The 20,001-nt window shown below is 39.9% G+C and overlaps 2 protein-coding genes across 3 annotated transcripts; one reads left to right on the plus strand and one right to left on the minus strand.

Moving 5' to 3' along the window:
• Nucleotides 1-58: 58 nt before the first annotated feature.
• On the plus strand, nt 59-6,525 carry pelo (pelota mRNA surveillance and ribosome rescue factor). 2 transcript variants are annotated; one of them, XM_034559229.1, is made up of 13 exons: nt 59-504; nt 824-916; nt 1,659-1,809; nt 2,166-2,256; nt 3,376-3,539; nt 4,112-4,172; nt 4,336-4,497; nt 4,580-4,626; nt 4,713-4,786; nt 4,888-4,959; nt 5,208-5,282; nt 5,390-5,421; nt 6,052-6,525. In XM_034559229.1, the coding sequence occupies exons 1-13, from the start codon at nt 464-466 to the stop codon at nt 6,144-6,146; spliced, it is 1,158 nt and encodes a 385-aa protein (XP_034415120.1). In that variant the 5' UTR covers nt 59-463; the 3' UTR covers nt 6,147-6,525. The 2 variants fall into 2 exon arrangements, with proteins under 2 accessions (XP_034415120.1, XP_034415121.1); XM_034559230.1 differs by having other exon boundaries at nt 471-588.
• A 383-nt stretch (nt 6,526-6,908) lies between these two features.
• LOC117749038 (progestin and adipoQ receptor family member 4) lies at nt 6,909-9,659 on the minus strand. The gene is given in 7 exon segments (XM_034559240.1): nt 6,909-7,080; nt 7,082-7,126; nt 7,128-7,378; nt 8,309-8,498; nt 8,500-8,528; nt 9,492-9,618; nt 9,621-9,659. Coding segments are annotated over 7 exon segments (819 nt in total). The 3' UTR covers nt 6,909-6,942.
• Between the last annotated feature and the right edge of the window lie 10,342 nt (nt 9,660-20,001).

Consider the following 20,001-nt stretch of genomic DNA (forward strand, 5'->3'; position numbering starts at 1 on the left):
TGCTTAGAGGCGGGGGCTTGGGGAGCCATCATTCTCATGGATTGGCTATTTTCAACGTCGGTCAGCATTTGCTTATCTCCAACCACAATGCGAAAAGAACAATTCTTCTCGGGTATATGACACGTTTTTGTTGGCCGTAATCGGACTATTTCGTCAACAGTGTGAAATAAACCGCGTTTGATCACATTTACTCAATTATTAGTGTTTGTATCGGTCCGTATTTGTTGCGCAGTAAAGCGACACCCACGGAAGTGACCAAGATAGGAAGAATTGACGACGTATGTTGGCATGACGCAATGTCCTAGCGCCTGGCAACACGCACCGAGTGAATCATTGGGAAGTTGAGAGATGGCTTTCCTAGTTTTCATATTGACTGTAAGACAAACATGACTCTACATCGGATACACGTGAAACTATCTCCTTTACGCTAGTACTCTTGTGTATATTACACAACCACCCGACCATGAAGTTGCTCCACAAAGACATTGAAAAAGATAATGCCGGGTGAGTGGCTGGCTAATGTTAGCAAGCTAACCAACATGGTATTTTACAGCTGATTGTAACGTTGAATGTGTCAACTTCATCGTGGTAAGTGTCAATATGTGGTTTACGAGTTTGCGAGTTTTGGGTTGGTACAAAATAGTCCCTTTTATATGTAATAAAACACACACCGTACATGTAACCATATACACATTGATTGACTGACCGTAGACTATATTGTTATAATTGATATGCACTCTATCATTACTGTAGCAAGTTTAACTGTGATAATCAATGCCCACCAAGTCAGAACCTGGCTTATTGATTGCTTGCACGTCTACAGCCAGGTGACTCTGATGCCAGAGGAGGCGGAGGATATGTGGCACACCTACAACCTGCTGCAGGTGGGGGACAGCCTGAGAGCCTCCACTATCAGGTAACCACTAACTTGTATGGCATACAGCGAGGTAATGCAATGTACACCCACATATCTGACAGTTTCCCAGTCTCAAGGAGAAGGATGTTGGCTTTGTTATCTTGTAGCACAGCAGAATTGGCAATGCAACATCTGTTTGCTTCATTTTTCATGTCAGTGCTTCATTACTCCGTTAGCTGGTAAGGATAAAGATTATCCTACTAGTTACTGTATCCATGTATATAGTATCAAGTCAAAGCTACTCGTGGTTTAGCTTCCTTCCACCTCAATTATGGCCACTTCTCAGATTTGATCAAAACGATCAATGCAGCTGGCCACGCAGGTGGACTTTGTAGTAACTTGACAGTTCTGAAATGGAGAGTTGCAACACAAACCTTTATTGACACATGACTTCTGCTTTTGCAAAAATTCTGCTTTTGCAAGACAAACCTATTTCCAGCTCTGTCCTGTATCTTCTCAGCAATATAAATACTGCAAGTCGGCTTCAGATGCATATCTGGAGCATGATAGGAATCACAATAGTGTTTATCATTTGCAATTTGTTCAATATCTGTCAGGATGGCGTGAAGGTAAGTTTATAATGTCAATCTTTCACAATGTAGCCAATAGCCATATTGGTGAACTAACACTCAAGCACTCTTGAATTGGCTGTATCTCAATTTTTTGCCTTTGCACGGCATAAATGCAAATATGGGGATGTTATATTTCCAATACCTAAGATCCGTTTCTCCTGTTCTGACAGGAAGGTGCAGACAGAGTCACCTACTGGAAGTGTGGGCAGCTCCAGAGTTCGCACTACTCTGACCTTAAGTGTGGAGACTATCGACTTTGACTCTCAAGCCTGCCAGTTGAGAGTAAAGGGCACAAACCTAGAGGAGAACCAGTATGTCAAGGTCTGAGATTTCTAAGTTGTTGTCATGACACATGTATAGATGTTTTGGAGTGGGGCAGGTGGACTGGAGTTATACAATTACGGCAGCAAGGCAATGAACAGTCAATACTATATATTGACTAACATAAGCAGAATTATATGTCAAAGAATAACAGCAGTGTAATTTATAATTTTTCCCGCTTAACTGTCTGAAAATAGTTAACATACTAATTGTATTTGCCATAATCAGAAGACTCTGTTTCTTCTTCTTCTGCAGTTTTTGGGTTATTGCCCAGCCATACGACTTGTCATTTGTCTTAATATTGACTCCTGTTTGATATAAGTAGTTGTTGTGATTGTGTTCTCTTCATTCATCAGATGGGGGCTTACCACACTATCGAGCTTGAGCTTAACAGGAAGTTCACTCTGGCTAAAAAGAGCTGGGACAGTATTGTACTCGATAGAATCGGTAAGCAGGTGCCACTGTTTACATTTGACTGTCTTGTTCGGTCAGATTTAATTGCAGCAGAACATCCCACACTTCCCACTTGCATGCCAACCAGGGCTTGTAAACAGTAATCACCTGGACTCACAACTATCTTCTTTACCAGACTGAATTTCATGGTCTTGAGCAACTGCACACACATCTGTCAGAATCGCAGCAACCAATTCCTTATCCACATACATGTGAGAGTAATTCCTTGTATCTAATTCAGATTTGTTCCCACTCCTAACCGACTGGCAATAGTTCTCTTCAAGAGGATTAAGACATTTCCTTCATTCTTGGTGCCGTTATTTGATGAGCTCCCAGTGTGTAAACATGTTCTCAACGGACCAAATTAATCAAACCACTGAAAGAAAAGATTCTAGAGTTTCAAAAAGTATTACATATTTGGAAAAGCTTGCTTTTTTTGATGACATCTGAGGTATTTTCTCTACATGGACTGCTCTGGCCACTAGTTCTTGGCGTTAACACTGTTATTAACCACTGTGATCTTGGACAACTTAAGCATTCTGCCAAATTGATTTCCATGTTTTCACTCTGACAAAATATAGACCTTTGCCTACTTCGGTCAAGAAGCAACAAGTAATTGTGACCTGAGCCGATATGGTTAAAACAACACAAGGAGCCCAAGTAGTTGTGTGAATCCCTTTGCTTGAAGAATTCCAGATTAGATGTTCTCGCTTTTGTTTGACCTCTTTTTTTGTCAGCTAATGTCTTACAATGATATGACGTGCTCTAATACCGATTTATGAGGCAGATCAAAACTAATAAGAACTGCATTGCCTGACTGACAGAGTGGCATACTAGCTGGTTTATATTTACATTGCCATCAACGAGAGAGTGTCATGAACAGAATAGTGTGAAACTGGAGGACAACTGACACATGGGGTTCATGTATTGGGAGGAGGTCCATTGAGTCATTGCTTCATCACAACAACTTACATTAAAGAAGGAAGGTTTTTTTTTAAAATTCTTAGTAATAAATCGACTGTAATTACCAATAACACATTAAACTATTTCTTGATTAAGTCACCAAAGTACCCACAAACCTCACATATATGGTTGCCTTCTCTCCCCTTTTAGAGCAGGCATGTGATGCAACCCAGAAGGCAGATGTGGCGGCCGTGGTAATGCAGGAGGGTCTGGCCAACGTGGTGCTTGTGACCCCCGCCATGACTCTGCTCCGTGCAAAGGTGGAGGTCACCATTCCCCGCAAGAGAAGGGGAAGCTGCACTCAGCACGAGAAGGTAGGTCAGCTTTGTATGAGCTCAAACAAAGGATGTTGTTTTTAAGATTGAAATATAAATACAGAATTTACAGTACATATTTACAGTGAGTAAATAGTGGACCTCAATAACAGAAAATAAATGCTTTCTCGTTCAGTATAACATGCACTAAGGAATGAATTGCTTCAATTGAATATCAACACTGATTATGCATCCACATAAGTGGTGCATGTTCCCTTTGAGGCGTGTGTGTGTGTGTGTGTGTGTGTGTGTGTGTGTGTGTGTGTGTGTGTGTGTGTGTGTGTGTGTGTGTGTGTGTGTGTGTGTGTGTGTGTGTGTGTGTGTGTGTGTGTGTGTGTGTGTGTGTGTGTGTGTGTGGTGTGTGTGTGTGTGTGTGTGTGTGTGTGTGTGTGGTGTGTGTGTGTGTGTGTGTGTGTGTGTGTGTGTGTGTGTGTTGGATGCATAATAACGTGTTTTGTTTAGTTATCATGTGGGTAAGATGACCCCATTTTAAAAACACAGTTCCTCAGTACTGGGACCTGGTGTATTAGTCATGTGGGCTGATTTGGAGCTGTGTGTCTCTCTGTTTGCAGGCGCTGGAGAGGTTCTATGAGGCTGTGATGCAGGCAATTCTTCGCCACATTAATTTTGATGGTAGTGCTGCTATATACACGTACACATGCATACACATAAAGTATGTTCCTGTTCTGTGTCACGCGCTTCTCCTTTTTATTGTGGTCACCACATAGTGTTCTCTCGTTTCTGTTGAATTCAACATTCTGACCATTTTGATTTCTCTTCCTTTGCCTTCTACTAGTTGTGAAGTGCATCCTTGTCGCCAGTCCAGGGTTTGTGAAGGACCAGTTCATCACCTACCTCTATAGAGAGGCGGTGCGTCAGGACAACAAAATCCTGCTGGAGAATCGACCCAAATTCATGCTGGTCCACTCGTCATCAGGTCACAAGTACTCACTCAAAGGTATGAGCTGGTGGGCAATAAAAGAGAATTAAACAATGAAATATCATCACAAGGTGACAACCTGAAGCTTGTTGTTTTGCAGAAATCCTTTCTGACCCCACTGTGACAAGTAGACTTTCTGATACCAAGGTGATTATACGTCCTGCTTGTTTTACCTTCTTGTAAACAAATGCTCACAAGTTGACAAAAGTGATTCACTGATGTTTAACTTTCAGGCAGCTGGGGAGGTGAAAATCCTCGATGATTTTTACAAGATGCTCCAGCATGAGCCTGACCGAGCCTTCTATGGGTGAGTGATAATGGACTAGACACCTCAACAGGAAGTGACACACGGAGTCCTCAACATTTACACTGGTAATCCACAAACGTTGTGTTTTTGCATCCTCACAGACTGGCTCATGTGGAGAAAGCTGCCGAAGCCCTCGCCATTGACACCTTGTTGATAAGCGATAAGCTGTTCAGGTACATGCCGAGACATTCTTTAAGTTATCTATTTAAAAACACAGTGTATGTATGTTTTTACAGACAGACTTTTCGGGTTAACCTTGTATCTACTGAAATATGTTTTGATCTGCTACCAACCAACATTTTGAACATTTTTATCCGGGAATTCACATAATTCTTCACCTTTTTCCTGCAACCTTTTTGGCTTTAAACATATCAATGATGAAAAAACAATGCATGTTTTGTGTCTCCATCCTTACGTCCAGACATCAGGAAATCCCCATGAGGAGTCGTTACGTTCGGTTAGTGGACAGCGTGAGAGACAATGGCGGCAATGCCCGGTACAAATCATCCTTTAAAAGACTGATTATGTTAACATTCACTAAGAACTGTCTGAGTATCCTTTATGAAGCATCCAGCTAATTTATCTTCTCACTTTTTCATGCAGAATATTCTCAAGCCTTCACGTGTCTGGGGAACGTAAGTTATAAAAACACTGATTTCTTTTTCGACATTAAAGTTCTTTTTCATAAACATATCTGAAGTATTTATTTGACAATGATTTTGTGAAACAAATACTCAAGCACAATCTACTTATTGATTGAAGGTACTCTCGTCTCATGTAAACAAAAAAAAATTAAATGTTTACATTTAGCGTTCCTCACCAAAAGGTATTGTGGGTATCCTTGACGCCTAATAAATGTTAAAATACAAAATGTTGAAATATAAAAAATAAAAAAAACCTTCATTGTTTACGTCCTCGTTTGCTAACGTGCTTCTTCTTTACTGACTTCGTTGGCACACTGCTGCCACCAGCTGTTTTTCAGCGGAATAATTAGTATTGCAATCACTGCTTGAACGGTACATCCTTTTTTATGAGTTAAACAAAACGGTAAGCTGCTCTTAAAACATTACTCTATAGCTACTTGTGGTGAAAAACTCCAGTGTCCCTTCTTCATAAGATACACTGATTTACGCCCTGACTATCTCTTTATTGATGACCTCCAGTTGCTCAATTACAATTGCACTTTTGTTCTTAAAAATAAAATGTGCCTCAAGTTCTGGCTGTGTACGTTCCCCTTTTTGATTTATCCTCGACTGTCTCCTCAGAACTGACTCAGCTGAGTGGAGTGGCTGCCATCTTGCGTTTTCCCATTGCCGACCTATCAGAGACCGAGGACGACAGCAGCTCAGACGAAGACTGATCCACAGAAATGGAGCAAAGAGGAAGGTCGTCCAGTGCTGCAGATAACACAAGCATGCATTGACTCAGTGTGTTGTAAAACAATAAATTGTGTGCAACATCCACACCTCTAAAATGTCTGATCCACACACCTGCTTTCTGAAAGAGGCTGTACATTTTAATAATCTAATGACGTTTTTAGTGCTTTGATGCTTTTGGTTTGAAGGTGACGGTGTGTTTAAAAGCAGATAAGAATGCCAATGAAAAGGATCCAACATGTGTTACCAAGTCCAAATGAAAGCAGTTCAAGTGTTGACAGTTAACGATAGAAAATTATGATTTTTTTCTTTTCATTTTGTATATACAATATATCTCTTGCAATTAAACGGACAGAATCCACATGCGTATTTTACTTTGTCACAGGAACTATCACATTCATAATGAAAGGCATGTGAAGCAAGATGTAAAAAATATATATTTATTAATACAGTTATGTCATTTTCAATTTAAAAAACTATTTTTGTTATGGGTAATGCAACCCAAAACTACTGCATTTCAACAAACTAAAAATCAAGTATGCTCAGGATTTTTAATTTGGTATATTGTTCTTTGAATTCCACAGTTTCAACACTGTAATTCCTCTTATTCTGCTCTGGCAAATGTCAAATTGCAAACTTCCCATGTGAAGAATTTCAGCAGCTAAGACTAAAGTGGCCTTTTAAATCAACTGGCCTCTCTTTGTACTTTACGCCTCCGGCCTCATTTCTATCCGCGTAGCCTTGAGTGTATATACATGTGTGCACTTTATACACTTTGCCTCACTCAGCAGGACACTGGTAGGTCTTAATCCAGGCCAAGTCCTCCAGTGTGCCCCAATGCAGGTAGATAATTGAGCAAATAACCATGACATGCATTATCTGGTGGCTGTTGCCCCAGTTGTCAAACAGGCCGGGGGATGAAGCGCTCAGGGATCTGGATGATGTTGACCAGCCCACCCAGCACCAGCCAGAGAGTCCATGATGACAAAGAGGCGCAGGGAGTTGGGGCTGCCCGCGCCACTGCCGAACACCCGGAACAGGAAGAGGCTGAAGCGGAACCCGGCCTGCCAGAGGAAAGCTTGCAGGCGCAGGATGTTAGTTCGGGCCGTGGTGGCCAAGTAGATGCCGTACGCTGACAGGAGGATGTAGGCCAACAAGGCAGTCTGTCGCATGGCTGGGTAGCAAAGAAGAGTGATGTGTATGATGGGAAGTGCACCTGGTGGCAAGAGGGAAGATATACAAGTGAATAAACTGCAATAAAATAAAAGTCAGATGGTATTGTCTTGGTTGTTGTCAAAGGTTATTATTAACCACTGTGTAGTCTTGGACTGGATATCAGATTTTAGTCTTAACATAAAAATATTCAAACCAAGTCCGTACGTTTTTGCCATTGTAAAATGCCGCCTGTGTGCTAAATGTAAGGGTACAGCAAGCAGCGGCATAACATAGGCTCAGCATAAAGACTAGAAACGGGGAAAAGCAAACCTGGCTGAGTCCATATTACAAAAAAGAGAATTATTTCTTGGCTGAAAGTAGTGATTTTGTGAAGTCTTGCTTGTCAACGGTGGCAACATGACTTCAGGAAGTCAATGCTCTCAGCCAATTAATCACATAACTCCCTGGGACACTTGATCAATATATATTATAATTATAATAATTTATATTGATCCGCTGTCACAAGGACAGATACAGGAGAACATTCCTGCCATCTGCAATTAGTCTGTACAATAAATCCCCTCTGGCCAGACCCTCCTCAAAATTGAACATCAATAAACCTTGCACCGCTTTCCACTTAATACTTTAGATTCACTGTATACACTTTTCTTATTTTTACATTTTCATTTCCCTTATTATTTAAATTCTTAAATGTAATATGCACTGCTATTTTATTTTATTGTATTGTATATATGTAAACATGTTTGCTGCTGCTTCAAGAAATGTCCCCCTGGGGATGAATAAAGTAATATATCTTAACATATATTTTTCTTTTCAACTGCATCACACATTCTTTATCAGACAACTGATACACTGACGACGACTGTCAGATGTCATTTGTCCAACTTGAAAATAGCTTTGATTCAATGACGTTGCATTCATTGCAAAACATCCCAAAGCACAGCAGAGCCAATTAGCATCAAGGACCTACCCAGGGTGTTAACTAGGCAGACCCCGAACATGTCAAGGGACAGCAGGGTGTCATACACATGCTCTCCTCCCACATGGTTCATGAACACATGGTAGACAACCGAGGCCCACGGTGGGCAGAGGCAGGCCAAGTAGTGGACCACACAGATCCAGACGCTGTCCACCTCCATCCATGGGATACTAAAAGGCAGGCAGCACCAAGAAAAGGAAAAAAGGGACTCCTGACGTGACCAGAAGATTAGGAGTTGAAGGGAGAAAGAAGTACATCAAATTAAATGAGAAAGAGAAATAAAAAATGTGGAAACATACACAGAGGTGAGTTCTTTAGAAAGTCCTCTAATTCTAAATCCTCACCATTAAGTATTGTAAGAGATTGTCATTCTTCAGTGTCTCCAGGTTTAAAAGGTTGTGAGGTGGACATCATGTAGTAGGTTAATGGCATGTGTTTTTATGTATTTATGTTAATAAATATTACATAATGCAGCGCAATATGATGAATTAAATACTCAGTTTTATTCTTTACCAGGAACCATGTGAAAGACATGTTGGCAACATGCATGAGGCAACATGAGCAAGAGTCTAAAACTAATGCCCTTCACTTCCCCTTAGTAAGAGTGTTAGTCTTAATGACTTATGGGATAGCCAAGGAGATAATGGAGCGTGAGGAAGATCCATTCAAGGTTAACCTGGTTTCAGTAGAAAGAAACAAAATGTGTACGCGTCTTTGCACAATTTAATTTGTCTTTAAAATTCTTACATCAAAAGTAAATATTAAAAATCCTCTAATTTTGTAACTGCTTGCATTTTATCCAAATGTGTGCATCTCCAGGATGCTTTGCCCGTTATGATACGTGTACTTACAGCTGGAATGTGTCAGCCAAACACGCACCTAAAGACCTTGTTAACTGTGCGATATTTCCAAGACAAGGATTCCCAGGGCAGATTACTGCTAATGCCCCATATCCTCATTACACACCCTGTCAAGTACACTTGTAACTGGCCATAAGTGAGAGTAGTGGACATCTGTCACCTGTTTTGCATCACTGGTATGAGTTAAATCATTAGAAAAATGTGCTATTTAACTGTAAAGATATATTTCAATTGGATACTTTAGATGTAGATACAATACAATAATTTAAATGTTTATATTTATTCCAGATTGACAGTTATTTTTCTGGTCTTACCATGGGTGTAAATGTTGCCCAGCTCATTGTGCATGTAGAAGAGGCTCCCGAGGCATTCTGGAGCCGTGGACACTGGCCGGTAACCCGTCAGGACATATTTGTTGAACTGAAGGTGTTGAGGGGTCTTTTGCTAAATTCCAACAGCCGCGGCCCTTTGTAAAGCACCATCACAACTTCCTGCAGCCAGTGCCCTCACATTTAGTGGACAGTGTAGGTCCTCACCATTTATATCCCTAAACGAGTCCACACTCAGGACTCTGAGGCACAGTCATGCCCACAGGTAGCCGGAATTCTGCTCCTTGACAATCCATCATTGGATAGGTGTAATTCCAAGCAAGCGACCTGTTGAGCTGGCCAAGTGGCATGCTTTCAGTAGGGCCAATCAGCAAAGGGCTCTGATCCCTAAGCCGGGGTAATCCTCACAAAAAGCCATGTGCACTACCGCAGCTGCTCCTTGTCATGGCTCATAACTGACTAACATCCCTCAACATAGGTATATTCTGTATTTCCCTTATATAGACTACATGTTCCTATTCCCCATGTGCATATACAACTGTGTTGCATTCAGAATGATCTGGAGATTACAACACTTGAAGAGGTGGTTGTTTTCTTAATGACAATCACTGATAATTCCTTAGCATGTACATTTAAACATATTAATAGGTTTTCCGATGGAGCATTTTAAATGAACAGAAACATGTAAAAACAAGGGATTTTCCACTGTTGGTATTCACTGATGGTTTTATTCAATCACATTCTGTACAATAATAAACAGATGTTTGCCACAAGTGGAATACAAAAACAAACTCCCATGCAAAAATAAATTAAAACTGAATTATGTTTTACAGTATTCATTTTTATCAGGCAAAACTGACTGATTCAATCAAAACACTGACAATAAACATCAGACAAACTCCACGTCCCACCAACCAATCCTCTGCATGTACAGTGAGCAGTAGGTGCAGGTAAGGCAGGGATGCATACAAATATCAGAAAACCCAACAACTCAAAATGTTTAAATGCTGTTTTATCTCTAACAAACACAAACATACAGAACTACTCAACAGACAGAATCAAATAAAAATATTATACAGATAGGAAACATTCAAAGATAATATACAACGGCAGAAAAGATATTATGCTTGACGTTGTCTGCAAGGTTAACCTGTATGGAGAAAGAGAGCAGGGATGGATGTACAGCAGGCTGCAAACTGAGAATGATAATCTTTTAGTTGGATTCTGCTCTTACCTTGATAGCCACTATTCCCAAAGAAGCCATTCAAGTCATATTTGCCGTTCTTTTCTCCTGAGGAAAAAGAAAAGAAAAAATTAAACTATTATGTGAAAGTTTTAAAAATACTTTCATATCTTGGAATATTACTTATCGATGGTAGTAAGCTTCTATCTGCAAAAATGATCCAGGAAAAGTGGGGGAAACCCTCCTATCTGTATTTTGTGTGTTTCTTTTTATTTTATTTTGTATTATATATTGGGTATCCTTAACAAATAGCATTCTGCAAGAAAACAACACGCTTTGTTTTGTATTCACAAAAAAAGTGCATTTTTCAGATAGGAGGTTTTGCTCTTTCGGCCATCATTATAAAGTTTTACTTCAAATAAATCTGTCCAGATTTAATATCTGGCACTTAAAGGAATAGTTTAACGTTTTGGAGAAAAATACACGTATTCCCGTTCTTGCTGAAAGGTTAATGAGAAGGTTGATACCACTTTCATATCTGTCCGTTAAGTATGAAGCTTAATTAGCTTGAAGACTGGAAAAGGGAAACCAGCTTGCCTGGTGGATACAACACAGCAAGTACGGTATCAACTTGCCTTGTGGGTGAAAATGCAGTTTGAGATGCTGCTGAATGTGAATCTGACGTGCAGCTGCTGTTGATGAAGCAGGTCATCCGGTTGCTCAGACGCCTGAGCCACGCCCTGTGTCTCTGTAGCGGGTGCGAAGTCAAGAGCGAGGCCGGCAGTGCCCTCGGTTCAGGCAGGTCCTCATCACCTGCTTCAGGCACCACATCAGGTGTGAAAGACTCCATAGGCAGATAGGAGGGGACAGACGGGTACGCCAGGGTGGGGCTGGGAGTGGGAGCTGCAGGGAAAGCAAACAACTATGGTGGGGACAGACACAATACAAATTTAAATATTATAACCAACGATTTAAATTGCGTCTTTATTGTCTATGCATCATGTAATGCAATTCATTAGTGTGTAGGATTTAGGGGGATCCATTTGCTGAAATGGAATATCATATTGATAACTGTTTCATTATTAGTATATAATCATCTGAAACTAAGATTTGTTGTATTTTTGTTCGTAAGAATGAGCTGTTCATATCTACATAAGGAGCAGGTCCTCTTCCACGGAGTCCACCATGTTGCACCGCCGTGTTTCTACTGCAGCCCCAAACACTCTTCGGCTCTGGAGACAATCTTTCATGTGTTTACGTTATCTGAAGGCCACCGTAGTTCACCCACACGCTTGGAAAGTGAGAACTAGATTCCACTAAATCCTACACACTACTCCTTTAATATATTTTCTAGTTTTACCTTCTGGCTGCACTTGTCCATTTATATAGCCTACATTTTCTGAAAGTGACAAACAGTTAAACATTACAATGCAGTTGAGCCACAAGAGACCACCGTGTAGGAAAACACACTATATACCTACCGTATCTATCAATGGACATCCCATCAGCTTCAACCGCAATTTCTGATGTCTGTGCATCTCCGTTTCACTAAAGAGGTTGGGAGTAAATTTGGGCTGAGATCGGCTCAAGTGGCAGGGGATCATAAGGTGAACCAGCTGCATCTGTTTCAGGGAAAACAATTTATGGTTACATTTCTAACCCAACTGGTTGGAAATTAGTGGTAATAATCACAAAATACCATATTGTCCACCAGATCTGCTTTCAGAAGCAGATTCAAGGGGCTGCGACGGATATGGCCCCTGGTTATCTGTTGAGAGATTGACATGAACTCATTATTTAGTGAAATGTTATAAAATGTTGGCATGAAAAGGGCTAATAAATGGATGTACTGTACCATATTCCTCAAAAGGGTTTGCTTCACTCCTAAAACCAAGAGTTTGTGGTGCATAGGGAACTTCACCACCACCTTAGCAGTTGGCAACCACATAGAGATGACAAGTTAAACCAAATAAAAATACAAACAAGGGACAATTAGAAGGCAGCCGTCATGTTTGCTCAATCTCACCGTATTTGCCTGTTAATTTCCCGTGCTGTCCAAGTCCAAGAGGTTCAGGCTGATATGGTGACCCAGCCATACCTGGAAGAAAACGCATGAATAAATAAATTAAATAGCTTGAGTATATCCATCTGAAAAACTAGCCAACCTGGTTTCGTGGCTCTGACTACATTTTATTTTCTCATAATTCACATTTTCATGGACTAATCATTTTGGGAAATACCCTTATTTGCTTTCTTGGTAAGATGAGATGAATTGATACTACTCTGATGCCTGTGCGCTTGATAGGAAACTAATGCCAGCAGTCAGTTAACAGACTGGAAACACAACGAATTGCTGTTATAAGAGGTTATGTGCCAAACTATTTCTGGGTTGAGGGCTATAATTTCCCGGAGTATTTGCTTGTTGGTTGCAAGGCAATTTACAAATAATCTAAGAAGAGTGTTCCCCAACATGTCAACAAGGCTTTACCATAGTTGCCAGTAGATATGGCTTCAGGGCTTAGTCCAGCTGGTTGAGTTTCATAAGGCATTCTTCCATAACCTGTAGACAAGATGGAGAAATAATAAAGAATAATAAACGATTAAGGGGTGAGGTGTGAGTAGCAAGCAAAGCAACAACAAGCGATGAAGTTAATTATTCACCATATTTGCCGGCTGTATTTCCATTACTGCCGAGACCAAGAAGCTGCCAGCATTGGGAACCCACCATATCCTGATCAGAAAGGAGGATAAACAGTAAAAAAAAAAAAAACGACCTCAAAATGGACCCTCATTTTAATTAGATCTTTTCCAGTGTGTGTGTGTTTCTGGACTAAAGATAAAACTAGCCAATGCAAAAAAAAACATTTTGTCCCATCACGCTGACCATATTAGTGCGGGTGCAGGATCCCCTCCCATGCCGGCACCAACACCACCTGCAAAGTATTTTGAAATAATATCATGAATATCTCAAGCTAGACACAAGACCTTTGTAACTCATTAACTGGTTTGCCTCCCACTTTGAGACTAACACACTAAAAAGTTAGCTTATTTTGAGATATACAACATACTGCCTGACAAATGACTCACCATATATTCTAGATGATGTACCATCCCCAGCAGGCCCATAGGGGCTCCCACCATAACCTGGATAGAATTGAGACAGTTGGGACACCCATGGACTCATTAGACTCACCATGCATGCTTGTATTGATTCTTAATGGGCTCCTGTGACTTTGGTGTATAAAACACAGACAGATCACTAAGGAATGAATTGCCAGTTTCCATCAAGGCCTTCATGCAACCGACTGAAAAGAAAGCATGTAATTATATCATAGACATACCATATTTCCCTCCTCCATTAGCCTCTGTACTGAGGGGCTGTCCACCAAATTGCAACCCACCAATGCCTAAATCAAAGTAAGCAGTGATTGAGCAGAGAATAATGTTGGTTCAAACATGAATATTGAGAAGTTTACGGTTCATATAAGAGTTGTGAAGCCGTAAATAAGACACCCTATCCAGGCTACATTATAGTGTAGTCCAAGAATACGACCAACAAGCACTCACCGTACTTGATGTTTGATTTCTCTGCACCCATTCCCAGGGTCTGACCACCAAAGGGCAAGCCACCCATTCCTGTAACATTGGAGAAGGTTTTGGTTCTGGCATGTTGCATTTTTAAAAAAAAATATTTTTAAAGTTTATTCAGTTAATTGTATGCAGTGCCGGCGTGGGCTTTCTGTCAAGATTTGAAAAGAAATAAAGTTATACATACCACCATACATGCTGCCCAATTTTCCATTTGGACCAAGGCCAGCGGACTGAGGCTCAAACTGGCTCATTCCTGAAGTGCATACACACATATGAATATATCTACAAACTGGTCCTGAAATACTGAGTTTGACAACAAATTAGATAGAAAATCAAATAAAACACAATCAGTTTTCATTGTGGATTACACTGTTGATTATTCAGCTCACTGTTGAATCATATTGTGCATATGGTGGCATATTTTACCATCTAGTCCAGCAGGACCCACTGGAGCTCCATTGTAAGGCATCTGTCTGGCACCACCTGCAGAATCAGCAGTAAATTGGAGAATATTGGATTATGTTCACTGTTTCACAATCCATGCCTTCTTGATCCGGTTTACATCACCTTTATATTATATTTATCTTTAACTGCATCCTCACTTGCCACACATATCATACCTGAGTTTTTGTAAGCACCATGGCCAAGACCTGGAAAACAGAGAAATGCTTACTTTTATTGTATTTCCCACACAATTAAATGAACAAAATGTAATAGCACTTACTTGCGTAGTCGGGTTGTACACCAGCACTATAGCCATTTCCATTCCCTGCAAAAAAGACATCATAAACTACTTTAGTACTCTGAATTTCAGACTAATTTGCTGAGCGAAATGGCCCGCAATATCATAGCAGCAACTACCGGAATATACCATTTACCAATTCATAGTGTTTTATATCTGTTCATGTATTCAGTGCTTTCACAAAGTTAGTGTAAACCTCAAATTGTACCTGATTTGGACTTGCCTGCTTCACCCAGACCTGCATTTCCTGAGAAGAATTAGAGAATGCAAGTAAAACTTTACTGATGTCATACGAGAACAATTCAAAGACAGTTTTTTGGGGGTCCAAACTCAGCCTTATAATTCATGAAGCTATGTTGGCCTCACTTATCAGCTTACAAGTTGAATTAAAAGACAACTATTAAAGCTCATGCTTTCAAATTGTACCTCCATATGAATTTCGATATCCAGCTCCAAGGTACGCCCCTTGTCCGTAACCTGAGAGCATACAGAACAATTATCAAAACACATTCCACACCTCAAATTATAATTATTCCTATGCCCTGTATTCAAGGGTTATATTGCTTTAAAAAAACACTCACTAGGTTGCTTAGGCCTGCTGCACACATACATGCAAAGGTACTTTGAAAATCACATCTGCACTTCCTTAAGTGAAAGAGGAAACCAGTAAAATACCCAGATTCACTGTATGTTTGTATTGGCAGTAAATGTTACCGTTTCCATTGCCGCGTCCGGGAACAGTGTAGCTTCCTGCTCCATAACCTTTGGATAAACAAAACTTAATTCAGAAATATAAGGTCTTTACTTCTCCTTAATACCATGGAAGAAAAAACAAGTACAGTGATATAGAGGTTGATAGATTGAGTATTACGTATCTTACTTTGTGGATTAAAACCTTAGATGTTGCCCTCATAGCCGCTGTATTAGCAGACTCCTTACCTGGTTTGTTTGCTTTAGCTCCACCCCCATTTGAATACCCCCCTTCTCCGGCAGCATGTCCTAAACAATCACACAGTATCACTCAATTATCATCCTCAAAATGCGTAATTGTGAACATTTCATACACATGAATATCGACAATGAAGAATAACATGTATTCACGGTTGGGTTGAGCAACATATCCGTTTGGAACACCGGCTCCTGCTCCATATCCTAAAAACAAATGAAAGAATCATCAATAATGAATAATATAAACAATACGTATTATTTTATCTAACAAAAAACACTCCTGTACCTTTTGTGTTCGTGCCAGGTGGATGCTCCAGCACCTGCATTATGACCTTGACATGACAAAAACAATTAGTTTTAATCATCTGCCTCCCTGCGATATTTCAATGGACCACTCTTACTACATTGTACATGTAGTAAAAGTAGAAATATACTTTTTAGAATGCAAATGCTTTTTGAACATTGGATATTATAAAACTCCCAGTTTACCAGATCGCGGTATTTTCATCCATTGTCCATTTGGTACTCCTGATGGTCCACAGTCTAGAACACCAGCAAAAACATGTATTAGCAGCAATATTCAAGATTTCAAAGTAAACAAATATTAGTACCTACAACTGAGCAATCAACCTCAAATAAGCAAACTTTGTATCATTGTGGTTTTACTGTAATTTGAGATTTGGAGAAAGTAAAACTGCTTGCATATCTGCACTGTTACTATATAGTATATATGATGTTTTTACTTTCGAAGATTGTCCCAACACAAATTACCTCTGATTTAGTGAACAGCATTAGTCACTTAAGCACATCATCAAAACCCCAAATGCTAATAAAATAATCACTATTATATTAGTTGAAATGTTAATGGACCTTATTCACATAGTCATAGTTTACCATGGAGTATTTGAGAATATCCATGTAATAGTTTTGGTCTTCATTATTTTCATTGACTATAATAATCTGCTACTCTCTCCAATTTATTGTTGCATTAAATTGCACATATGTACTTTTCTCCTTGATACACCTCTAAGTATTCTTTAGATTTCTCTATGGAGTATTTCTTTATAGAGCATGGTATATCTATACGCACGATGATAACAAAATTACAACATTAATTCACAGACACATTTCTGAGGATCAATGTGTTAACATTTTACTGATGAATGTATAGTGGAATATTGCATTATTGTGTTCTTCCTAGGCAGACTGATGAAACAAGACAGTCTACAATGCTAACATGCTGCTGTTTAGGTATAATGTTCACCACATTCACCAGTTTAGCTTAGTTAGCGCACACGGTGCTAAGAGGTATTGGATCATTTAAAATTGTGGGGATCACCAAAGTTGTTCCACTTCATCCTGAGGGGGCCATGGATGTCTGTGGGGCAGGACTCAGATGTTGTGTTGATTCAAAGAAAAGAGGAATGTTTACCTGGTTTTGTTCCCTGTTCCTTGGAGATTGAAGCTCCTCCTCCGTTCTCTGAAAATCAGGAGGGGCAAACGGTCTTTCATAATTTCTCTTTATTAAATTTCTCTTTATTAAAAATAAAGATTCTTTATTTAATATAAAATAAATACAGTAGGGGGCTCTATCAGAGCAGCTAATCTTACTGTGCTTCTTTCGGGGCACACTCATGTTTAGTGATGAAAAGCCAAGCTACAAACAGACTTTATTTATATAGTAAAGTGTGGGACAGATTCAGGTTTGGGGTATTTACCTTGAGGGGGGACGGCTTCCAGCTCTGCTGCTGGATTAGTCTGGGGAACCACTGGTGCAGGTCCAGATGGGGCTGCCTTTGGACCCTTGCCCTTTGGGCCCATTGGTGCTGGTTCAGGTGTTGGTTCAGATGCAGGTTTTGGGCCTTTGCCTTGAGGAATTGCTGGTTCTGGTTCTGGTGTAGTCTGAAGGATTAGTGGTGTCTGTTTGTAGCTTTTGCCTTGTGGCACAGGCGAAGGCAGCTTTTGATATTTATCTTGCGTCACCATAACAAGGATACCACTCGTCGGCTCGGGGGAAACTTGTGCTGGACCTTGAGCTACTGCTTGTGGAGGAGCAACAACCTTCTCTGGTGTTTCACTCAGCTGCTCAGGAGAGAGAACTCCACCTTTTAGGCCCTTTTCATTGGACGCACCTGCACTCTTTGTACCCTTCCTATTTGGCATTATGTCGTAGCCTGAGAACAAAACAGATATGCGGGCAAAAAATAAATACATTTAAATGGAAAAGATGGAAACATTGTAGAGTAAAGCTTAAAACATTAGGTCAACTATACAGCAAAAAGAGAGATAAAGCTGACAAAACACATGCATGTACAGGATAATTTACCAGTATTAGCTGCTTCAGCCAACTGTCCGTTAGGTACACCAGCTGGACGACCATAGCCTGTAAAACAAAACATTTTTATAAATAAAATCTAATCCAATAAGCACTGCAGACATTGTAAACACATTATTTGCTTATATATGCCAGAGAAAAACGGAGACAAAAGGATGCCCAAGTGTATATGCATCGTTTGTCACAAGTGTAATGACACAGCTGAGGGTGCTTCTGTTTGGATATCACAAAAGTTGCATGTGTTATATATATTATACAGAATTCAGAGTGTTTTAAACACCTTCATTGGACGGCACTGCTCCAACTCCTTTGCTCGTCTGTGGTTTTGAGCTTCCGTATCCTGCAAATAATGGTTTATATGTATATATGAATAATATTTCACAGTGTATGTTACAGTTTCAAGGCAGAGATAAACTGACCATCACAGACTTTGACATATTGTATCCAGAGATTATTAATTAACACATTTAATTTGACATTAGATGGCTTACCGTTGGGTTTGCTTCCATATACACTGAGTGCAGCACCATTTCTAACTCCATGACCTTTAAAGAATATAAACAAGAGGTAAGCAAGGCTGGTAGTAATGGAAGATCTTAACATGCCTAAATCAAAACAAAGAATGATAGGTTAAATACAATACATGGCCTTGTAAGCGTTTCCTTTTTATTTGCTGTGTCAATTAAATGAAAAAACAGATTAAAAGAACAATTATCTCTGTATTATGTTTCAGTGCTGCCCAACAGAGAGCAGCATAGACCTGCTATTACTAAATGTGTCCATGAAGAGGTGCAGAGGACCCAATCACAGCTTGGGGGTGGAACACTATATTTATGAAAAGTGACATAACTATCCATTTAACATACACTTTTAAAATTGTAATTATTACAAAGTAAATACATATGTAAAAAAGGAAATACAGTACAACGTGGCATCACTTTATTTCTTTGTTTGACTTGTAATGTCGGCATTTGAAGTCTTCCATATATAGTTAACCACACATCACTGTATATTTTTAGAGGTGGTCACCATTGGGTTTGGCTGCATAGCCTTTGGTTACACCAGCTCCGCCTGCAGCTTCCGTGACCTTGGGTCAAACACAATATGACATAAAATACCATCCCACTGAAGCAGAAGATCATTCTTCTTAATTAGGGATATTTATAGCACCTCAACACTAAAATCACTTACCATTGGGCCTAGCTCCATATCCTTTGTGAACCGCTCCATGTTCAAAACCTATGGTTAAACAAATCTTTAAAAAACATCTTAATTACACAAATTCTCATCATATCCAACTCTGTCCTTGTTTTGTGACCCCCATGTAGAATACTAGTGTTACCTGGTTGGGGTCTCATAGCACCTCCTCTGGTGGCTCCATATCCTGCAACACATTCATGAAAGCAAATCATTTTATATTCAGCTTGAGATGCTATCAAAATAAAAAAAATTTTGAATAAAAAAAAAAGTTGAAAAAGAAGTGACAGTATCATTTATAGGTTTACCATTGGGGTTTGCACCTTGCCCATTGGGCAAACCAGCTGCAGCACCATAGCCTGAAATGTCAACAATTGTCAAAAGGGTTCAGAGGAGGAAGATGTTATCCAAAAATGTCGAGATATCATTTTCTCTTGACAGTGTAAGTATTTCTACCAGGCTTTGGTCCCTTCATTCCTCCATTCCCATACCGAGGTCC

This window comes from Cyclopterus lumpus, chromosome 19 (genome assembly GCF_009769545.1).
Source record: "Cyclopterus lumpus isolate fCycLum1 chromosome 19, fCycLum1.pri, whole genome shotgun sequence".
Classification (NCBI taxonomy): Eukaryota; Metazoa; Chordata; class Actinopteri; order Perciformes; family Cyclopteridae; genus Cyclopterus; species Cyclopterus lumpus.

Coding starts and splice junctions, on each gene's coding strand:
- pelo (XM_034559229.1), top strand. CDS start 464: ATGAAGTTGCTCCACAAAGACATTGAAAAAGATAATGCCGG. Junction 917..1,658: donor CTGAGAGCCTCCACTATCAG/GTAACCACTAAC, acceptor CTGTTCTGACAG/GAAGGTGCAGACAGAGTCAC. Junction 3,540..4,111: donor GCTGCACTCAGCACGAGAAG/GTAGGTCAGCTT, acceptor CTCTGTTTGCAG/GCGCTGGAGAGGTTCTATGA.